This window comes from Neoarius graeffei, chromosome 13 (genome assembly GCF_027579695.1).
Source record: "Neoarius graeffei isolate fNeoGra1 chromosome 13, fNeoGra1.pri, whole genome shotgun sequence".
Lineage (NCBI taxonomy): Eukaryota > Metazoa > Chordata > Actinopteri > Siluriformes > Ariidae > Neoarius > Neoarius graeffei.
This window is the reverse complement of record NC_083581.1, coordinates 71029702-71039378: the sequence shown is the minus strand read 5'-3', so window position 1 is coordinate 71039378 and position 9677 is coordinate 71029702. Positions and strand designations below refer to the sequence as shown.

General features: G+C 41.2%; 1 protein-coding gene across 1 annotated transcript; it reads left to right on the top strand.

The window, feature by feature from the left end:
* The first annotated feature begins 1345 nt into the window (after nt 1-1345).
* dnajc22 (DnaJ (Hsp40) homolog, subfamily C, member 22) lies at nt 1346-8723 on the top strand. Its single transcript, XM_060936993.1, has 3 exons — nt 1346-1892; nt 3628-3920; nt 7484-8723. Exons 1-3 carry the CDS (start codon nt 1346-1348, stop codon nt 7664-7666), a joined length of 1023 nt encoding a protein of 340 aa, XP_060792976.1. The 3' UTR covers nt 7667-8723.
* Nucleotides 8724-9677: the final 954 nt, after the last annotated feature.

Here is a 9677-nt window from a genome sequence, read left to right as displayed (position 1 = left end):
GTTGATTGTAAAAATAAGGGGGAAAAATACTATTGTAGGGTGGCACGGTGGTGTAGTGGTTAGCACTGTCGCCTCACTGCAAGAAGGTCCTGGGTTCGAGCCCTGGGGCCGGCGAGGGCCTTTCTGTGTGGAGTTTGCATGTTGTCCGCGTGGGTTTCCTCCGGGTGCTCCGGTTTCCCCCACAGTCCAAAGACATGCAGGTTAGGTTAACTGGTGACTCTAAATTGACCGTAGGTGTGAATGTGAATGGTTGTCTGTGTCTATGTGTCAGCCCTGTGATGACCTGGCGACTTGTCCAGGGTGTACCCTGCCTTTCGCCCGTAGTCAGCTGGGATAGGCTCCAGCTTGCCTGCGACCCTGTAGAAGGATAAAGCGGCTAGAGATAATGAGATGAGATGAGAATGAAATACTATTGTGTTTTGTATGGTGCTGAACTCTTATGTATTGTGTAAGATTTCAATAATTTATTTATTCAAAAATTGTAGCCTACTTATTCATGAGTTCACTAAAGAGCTGTATATTCATGTTGCGTCATGTTAAAGTTCAGACAAACCTTTGATACTTGATCAGTTTACGTTAACTTTACAAATACTGATGCAATCTCATCTTCCAAAGTCCAAAGTCTAAACTGACACCAATATGGAAGCTGTCCATTTCAGCAGAGTCTGGATTGGATTCGAGGGTGAAACTCTGACACACTTTTCATTGCATTTGCTTGTTTTTCTTCAGAATATGACTGAACAACAAGTTTGAAACCGTGATGTGTTATTTTGTGCTTTTATATTTCTGCCAGTATTGAAACTGAAGGAAACTGTTTTCAAGAACCATTTGCTGTTTTTACAAGCCGTCTTCACGTAGGTAAGGTGACTCGTGACTCAAGAAATAAATGTTTTGTGAAAACGTAATTACATGTACGGTAATCACACTGAAAATTACAAATGGTAGGGCTTTGTTAGTCATTACTTATTTTTGTTAGCAATAGTTGTTGTAGTTGTTTAATCATTTTCGTTTTGCATTTGTAATTGTGTTATTGTAGTGTTGACTAATGCTGAATTTATTCTGATTTGCATTTTGTGAGTTAAAGTGATTTCTTCTTCAGGCAAAATAAGTCAAATGTGACCGGTTGAGTTGAGTTACAGTTACAGATCTTGTCATTCACGTCACTCAAAGTGAATGTTTAAAAAATGCCATAATAATAATAATAATAATGCTTTGACTTCACATAGACGTCTCTGTATTTTATTACAGCTTTTCTTTGTCTGTCTGTGCAGATATTTTGCAAAATTACACTTCTCAGTGAAGACGAGTGTTTTCCTCTGCTAGCTGCAATTCTAAGGATGCTCTTATGCCTAAGCGACTAATAACAACCTATGCTCTCTGGGCAGTGGGAGGCCCACTGGGTCTTCATCACTTGTACCTCAGGAGAGACAGCCATGCTCTCTTGTGGATGCTCACTCTGGGTGGTTTTGGGTTCGGCTGGTTCCGAGAGTTCTTCCGAATCCCAGCTTACGTTAGCGAAGCCAACAAAGAAGCAGTGAGAGTCAAACGCCTGCCCAGCACTCCTCCACCAATAGGCTTGGTTCGTTTTGCTGGTCAGATTTGCGTTGGCATTTACTTTGGCTCAGTTGCTTTGATTAGTCTGAACTCTCTGAGTTTCTTCTACGTGCTTGTGCTGCCGTTGAGTGTTGGTGCGGGGGTCCACCTGGTGTCCTGTATTGGTCAGCAGACTTCGGACCTACAGAAGACCCTCACTGCTTGTATCATAACCTCATCCATATTCTATGGCAGCACACTCGCACCTCTACCCATCAGCATAGCAGCTAGTGTCACTGCAGCACAACATCGAAAGTTTAAACTTCCCAAACATCCAGGATCTCCACCAGAGCCACTCGGTTAGTCAGCTAAACACAATTCAAATTTCATGTCTGATATGATATTAGCAATAAACAGGTCTATATTTTGATGATTTCATTGTTCATTCTCATTGTCACTGTTCAGTACAATGGATATAAAAAGTGTGCACACCCCGTTAAAATGATAGGTTTTTCTGATGTAAAAAACTGAGACCACGATAATTAATTTAAAAACTTTTCCCACCTTTAATGTGACCTATGTATAACCTGTACAATTCAATTGAAAAACAAACATATCTGTTAGGGGGAAAAACATAAAAAAATAAAAACATACAATCAGCTGGTTGCATAAGTGTGCACACCCTTAAACTAATACTTTGTTGAAGCACCTTTTGATTTAATTACAGCATTCAGTTTTTTTGGGTCGGAGTCTATCAGCCTGCCACATCTAGACTTGGCAATATTTGCCCACTCTTCCTTGCAAAAGCGGTCCAAATCTGTCAGATTGCGAGGGCGTCTCTTGTGCACAGCCCTCTTCAGGTCACCCCACAGATTTTCAATTGGATTTAGGTCTGGGCTCTGGCTGGGCCGTTCCAAAACTTTAATTTTCTTCTGGTGAAGCCATTGTTTTGTTGATTTCGATGTACGCTTGGGGTCCTTGTTGTGGTGAAAGATAATTTCTTTTCATCTTCAGCTTTCTAACAGACACCTGAAGGTTTTAGGCCAAAATTGACTGATATTTAGAACTGTTCATAATTCCCTCCACCTTGACTAAAGCCCCTGTTCCAGCTGAAGAAAAACAACCCCAAAACATGATGCTGCCACCACCATGCTTCACCGTGGGTATGGTGTTCTTTTGGTGATGCACAGTGTTGTTTTTGCACCAAACATTACTTTTGGAATTGTGGCCAAAAAGTTCAACCTTGGTTTCATCCGACCATAACACATTTTCCCACATGCTTTTGGGAGAGTTAATATATATATTTTTTTTGCGAAATTTATCCGGGCCTGGATGTTTTTCTTTGTAAGAAAAGGCTTCCGTCTTGTGACCCTACCCCATAGTCCAGACATACGGAGAATACGGGAGATTGTTGTCACATGTAGTACACAACCAGTACTTGCCAGAAATTCCTGCAGCTCCTTCAGTGTTGCTGTAGGTGTTTTGGCAGCCTCCCTGACCAGTTTTCATCTTGTCTTTTCATCAGTTTTGGAGGGACGTCCAGTTCTCGGTCATGTCACTGTTGTCCCATATTTTCTCCACTTCTTGATGACCGTCTTCACTGTGCTCCATGGTATATCTAATGCTGTGGAAATGTTTTTGTCCCCTTCTCCTGACTGATACCTTTCAACAATGAGATCCCTCTGATGCTTTGTAAGCTCTCTGTGAACCCTGGCTTTTGCTGGAGGATGCAACTGAGTAAATGTCTGAACTTTATTTGGGGTTAATCCGAGTTATTGATAGCAGGTGTGAACCCAAAAAGACTGAATGCTGTAATTAAATCAAAAGGTGCTTCAACAAAGTATTAGTTGAAGGCTGTGCACACTTATGCAACCAGCTTATTGTACGTTTTTAATTTTTTATGTTTTTCCACCAAACAGATTTGTTTGTTTTTCAATTGAATTGTACAGGTTATAGGTCACATTAAAGGTGGGAAAAGTTTTGAAATTATTTATCATGGTCTCAATTTTTTTTTACATCAGAAAAACCTATCATTTTAACGGGGTGTGTACACTTTTTATATCCACTGTATATTTTTCTTTCTGTCATTCCTAGGACCTCGCCTCTATCGCCTTAGCCTTGCACTGCTGGCTTTCTCAGCTCCTCTAGGATACTGCATTTTTCACAACACCACAGCTACTTTATACTACATTTCAGACTGCGTGGCAGCGTTTCTCGACATGTTTTGGTTCATTCCTTGGCTCAGAGGGGTTTTGGAGTTCTTTCTGCTGTTGCCATACCAGATCTTGTGTACACTGACTGGAGGGAGTTACTACGAGGAGAGCTGGAAGAAGGTTCTGGAAATACTTCTTAATGAATACAGCAAACGAGAGATTGACGCAATGAAGGTGAGACCAAATGAACAGTGTTGAAGGTCAAATCAGCTGGTTTAAAATCTTGTCTCAAAACCCACATGTTAACCTTGAAGCATGAAATAAAGCTCCAGATTTATGAGGCCACTGTTCAAACACTTCACGCCCTCAGCAGGCATGAAGTAAGAAAGGAACTGGGTTGTATTTTAATGCACTGTTTCTCAGTCTTGGTTCCCCTTATATCACAGCAATTCATCAATTATTACAGTGTCTAATGTATTCCTGAAAGAAAAAAAAACTATGATTTATCTGTTTATAGTGAAGGGCGGCACCATGGTGTAGTGGTTAGCACTGTCGCCTCACAGCAAGAAGGTTCTGGGTTTGAGCCCAGTGGCTGACGAGGGCCTTTCTGTGTGGAGTTTGCATGTTCTCCCCGTGTCTGGGTGGGTTTCCTCTGGGTGCTCCGGTTTCCCCTACAGTCCAAAGACATGCAGGTTAGGCTAACTGGTTGCTCTAAATTGACCGTAGGTGTGAATGTGAAGGTGTGTGAATGGTTGTTTGTCTCTATGTGTCAGCCCTGTGACGATCTGGCGACTTGTCCAGGGTGTACCCCGCCTCTCGCCCATAATCAGCTGGGATAGGCTCCAGCTTGCCCTCGACCCTGCACAGGATAAGCGGCTACAGATGATGGATGGATGGATGGATGGATGGATGTTTATAGTGAGGTCATGTTGTTACTTACATTATAGCAGCTAGAAACAGTCATTCCCTCACTTGGCTGTCTTTTTTTTTCTCTTTTTTTGAATTTAAAAATACCAAAAAAAAAAAACAGTGCAGTTTCTTGTGTCACCAAGAAACCAGAAAGCACAAAGTTCTCTGTCCTGAAGACTTTCCCATAACAGAAAACTTACTGACTGTTACAAAGTCCTGACACTGGAGATTTCTTCCATAAATATTAAATAAACATTTCCTTACAGAAACCTTCATATGTCAACGATTATACATTTCCCCCTTTTATTTTGAGCTTTAGTTTGCAAGTAATGGTGCGGATCTGCCATAAAAGTCCCTGGGAATGAGTAACTGTAGAAATAATAAAGTATAACAATTAATACAGACCTAAATCTGTGATATGAATTACTGGCAACACTATTGTCAGAGCTGCCGTGATAGAAAATGAATCAACACCTTCTGATCAATCAGAATTGAGCATCCAATAGCACTGTAGTATAATGTTTTTTATACTATAAACATTTTACAGTCGTCTATAGAGATTCTGGATTAAAAGGCACATTAAAGGACTCTACACGTTAAAACTGAAAAAATATTTTCAGTCAGAACAAATATCCTAACTCATTTTCTTTCTGCTATCTGTTATAGACAAGTCAAATATTCTCTCAGTTTGCATAACTTTAGGACAAAATGAAGACGACAAAATCATTTCATTTATACCAGCAAAACACCATTAAAGTGAGTTTGGTTCCACAGATGTTATTTTTTAAAAAATAGTTCAAAAGTTTGCATTTCCTCTTCCTGAAAGTGATATAAATATTCTCCAATAACATACACTCACTGGCCAGTTTATTAGGAACACCTTCAGTTAATGTTCACTTCAAACATCAGCATGGGAAAAATTGTGATCTCATAGTGTGACTTTCTTTCTTTCTTTCTTTCTTTCTTTCACTGTGGCATGGGTGTTGGTTTGAGCCAGATGGTGGTTGGTGGTTTGAGTATTTCAGAAACTGCTGATCTCCTGGCATTTTCACACATAACAGTCTCTAGAGCATACACAGACAGAATGGTGCGAAAAACAAAAAACATCGAGTGAGCGAGCGACAGTTCTGTGGGTGGAAACAAACGCCTTGTTGATAAGAGAGGTCAGAGGAAAATGGCCAGATTGAGCAATTCGAGCTGCCAGGAAGGATATAGTAAATCATATAATCACTCTTTACAACCGTGGTGAGCAGAAAGGCATCTCAGCATGCAACAGCGGAACAGAAGAACACACTGGGTTCTAGGGTGCATCAGTTGCCCTCACTCATAAAATCTGATGCATTTTTGTTTGGGTGTTCCTTTTCACCAATAAAGACATCCTGTAAAATTTTTTGACCATATTCAAAAGTCTAATGGTGGCACCATGTGGTTCATTTTTTTTTTTTTTTGGCCAAAAAATGCTTATTTTATGTTTTCGCGTAAGGTTTGAATCACAATGTTGGACTCCATTTATTGATTTCTTGTGAGCCAGAGATCATGTTAAGAACCTTTGCAAGGGATTGAGAAGCATTAATGTGATTCATAATACATTTGTATTGTTTAAAAGTATTTGAACAATGATTCAATGAACAGCTAAAACTCAAACTGTGCTTGATAATATATTTAGAAAATGTACTAAAAATGTGTATCTAAGATATTTGGTATACTCTATAAGGTGCCATAATGTTTCATGAAAAGTGATCGAAATTTTGTCATACTGTAAAAGTCATAAAACAGCAGCTTTTTCCATAACTTTGAGCTCCTGGTGCCACCATTAAACTTTTGAATTTTGTCAAAATATTTCACCCAGTGTGTTTTCTTACCAAAAGGAACATAAAAACAAAAATGCATCATGATCGGAGGAACTTTTCATTTGTAGGAGGCAACTGATGCACCCTACTGGGTTCCACTCCTGCAGCCAAGAACAGGGATCTTAGAACCAAGAACAAGTTTTTATTAAAGTGGCCAGAGAGTGTATGTTTACCCTTTGCCTTTATCTCATTCATCTCATTATCTCTAGCCGCTTTATCCTGTTCTACAGGGTCGCAGGCAAGCTGGAGCCTATCCCAGCTGACTACGGGCGAAAGGCGGGGTACACCCTGGACAAGTCGCCAGGTCATCACAGGGCTGACACATAGACACAGACAAACATTCACACTCACATTCACACCTACGGTCAATTTAGAGTAACCAGTTAACCTAACCTGCATGTCTTTGGACTGTGGGGGAAACCGGAGCACCTGGAGGAAACCCATGCGGACACGGGGAGAACATGCAAACTCCACACAGAAAGGCCCTCACCGGCCACGGGGCTCGAATCCGGACCTTCTTGCTGTGAGGCGACAGCGCTAACCACTACACCACCGTGCCGCCCCCTTTGCCTTTATACATATCTAAAAACCTACTTGTATATCCCGTCTTTGGATGTCATTTTATACATACTGTATATCCACCCAACACATACACACATTCTTTTTCATATATTTTGTATAATTGTGCCAGATGTCATGCACATCCTTCTTCAGATCAGCTCTAATTAACCAAAATGCTGAAGGAGAATTCCTTTTCAGCATGTTTTATATTTATCTGTAGATGTTTTTTCTTATAATACACACACTTTTCTTTCTTTTTTTAATTCAAAGACTGAGTGATGCACTTTACGTAAAGGAACATGCAGTAGTGTTTAGGAGATGCTGGATGCTATCATGATACTAACGCATGCTTATGTGGTTCATATACCGTAGTTTCACTGTGAAAATGAATACTTGAATAATTTATGATTCTTGGAACCAAGAGCACAAGCCCATGATGTATCAAGCCCAAGGTCTGAGTCCTCTCCTCTGTTCTAGGTTCTATCAGTGCCTGAGGGAGCTACGCTGGAGGAGATCTCTCACAGCTACAGGGAGCTCGCTAAATTATGGCACCCAGACCGCAACCCCAAGAAGAAACAAGAGGCAGAAGAGATGTTCATTAAACTCAATGAGGCGTATGAGACGCTGCTCCACAGACATAAACCTCAAAGCAGGAAATGACTTCAGACTACATGTCTGTCGTAGTCTGCCATCAAGTGGTTATGAAGTGTACTGTCTTTAAGTTTGGAGTCACTGAGTTAAATTGACACACTACCACTCATCACAGTCTGGGTAAGAAAAAAAAAAACCAGGCATATATAATATCATTACTTTGACTGTTGGTCACATTGCAAATTGTGTCCATACAGAATGACCGAACTCATTTGTGTGGCACTGTGACACAACATGTGTTTGTCCTATGTCCATATGGGTTTCTTCCAGGTTCTTCAGTTTCCTCCCATTTCTGCAAAACATGCCAGTAGATGGTTTCATGACACTTCAGAATGAGATTGTGTGTGTTTGTGAGTGTGAGTGTGAGATACCCTGCACTGAACTGGCGTCCTCCCCAGGGTGTTCCCAGGACAGGTTCCAGATCCACTAAGATCCTAACTTTTACTGATGTCACATCAAGTAGAACTTTATTATCATCTCAATCATACACTACATAGAGTATACAGTGAGAGGAAATACATTTCTCCTGGACCCATGTCGGCAGCACGGTGGTGTAGTGGTGAGCACTGTCACCTCACAGCAAGAAGGTCCTGGGTTCGAGCCCCGTGGCCGGCGAGGGCCTTTCTGTGCGGAGTTTGCATGTTCTCCCCGTGTCTGCGTGGGTTTCCTCCGGGTGCTCCGGTTTCCCCCACAGTCCAAAGACATGCAGGTTAGGCTAAGTGGTGGCTCTAAATTGACCATAGGTGTGAATGTAAAGGTGTGTGAATGGTTGTTTGTCTCTGTGTCAGCCCTGCGATGATCTGGTGACTTGTCCAGGGTGTACCCCGCCTCTCGTCCATAATCAGCTGGGATAGGCTCCAGCTTGCCTGCGACCCTGTATAAGATAAGTGGCTACAGATAATGGATGGATGGATGGATGGACCCATGTCTAACTGAACGAATCGACAAATTTTCAGCCAAATTTGTTCTGTGGAGAAAAGATTTTTGTTCATTGCTCCATTATTTAGAACAGAATAGCTGCTTTTACTTGTACTTTAAATAATTTAGCAGACACATTTTTTTCAAACTGACTTAAAGAAGTAGACTCAGTGCTGCAATAATGAGGCTTTCTTTCTTTCTTTCTTTCTTTCTTTCTTTCTTTCTTTCTTTCTTTCTTTCTTTCTTTTTTAAACCAAACAATCAAAGACAAGTCCTTGATAGTTAGCAAGTAATCAATTAAACATTAATTGTTTGGAGTAAATGATCAATCTTGATTCATAGAGGAAATGTTGCTACATTTAGGAGTGGCACGGTGGTGTAGTGATTAGCACTGTCGCCTCACAGCAAGAGGGTTCTGGGTTTGAGCCCAGCGCCCGACGGGGGCCTTTCTGTGTGGAGTTTGCACGTTCTCTCTGTGTCTGTGTGGGTTTCCTCTACAGTCCAAAGACATGCAGGTTAGGTTAACTGGTGACTCTAAATTGAGCGTAGGTGTGAATGTGAGTGTGAATGGTTGTCTGTGTCTATGTGTCAGCCCTGTGATGATCTGGCGACTTGTCCAGGGTGTACCCCGCCTCTCGCCCATAGCCAGCTGGGATAGGCTCCAGCTTGCCCGCGACCCTGCACGGGATAAGTGCTAACGGATAATGGATGGATGGATTTTGCTACATTTAATATTTTTATACGACTGCCTGCCTTTTGCCTTCAAGCTTTCTAAAGTTGGCTGAAAGATACAGAAATGAACACAAAATAGTGATATGCACTAAAGTACTACAGTATGTATTATTATTATGTAATTCCTAGTAATAAAGTTTGTGTCAGACTTTTCCAAAGCAGAATCCAGTACTTTGTTTGTGTGCAGTAAACTGGTTCATATACTTTCGTGTGCTGCTGATTTTTGATTTTGAAATTAGATATTTTAAAAAATGAATCTAAAGTTAAATATCTTATTGAATACATTTCCTGGGCGGCACGGTGGTGTAGTGGTTAGCGCTGTCGCCTCACAGCAAGAAGGTCCGGGTTCGAGCCCCGTGGCCGGTGAGGG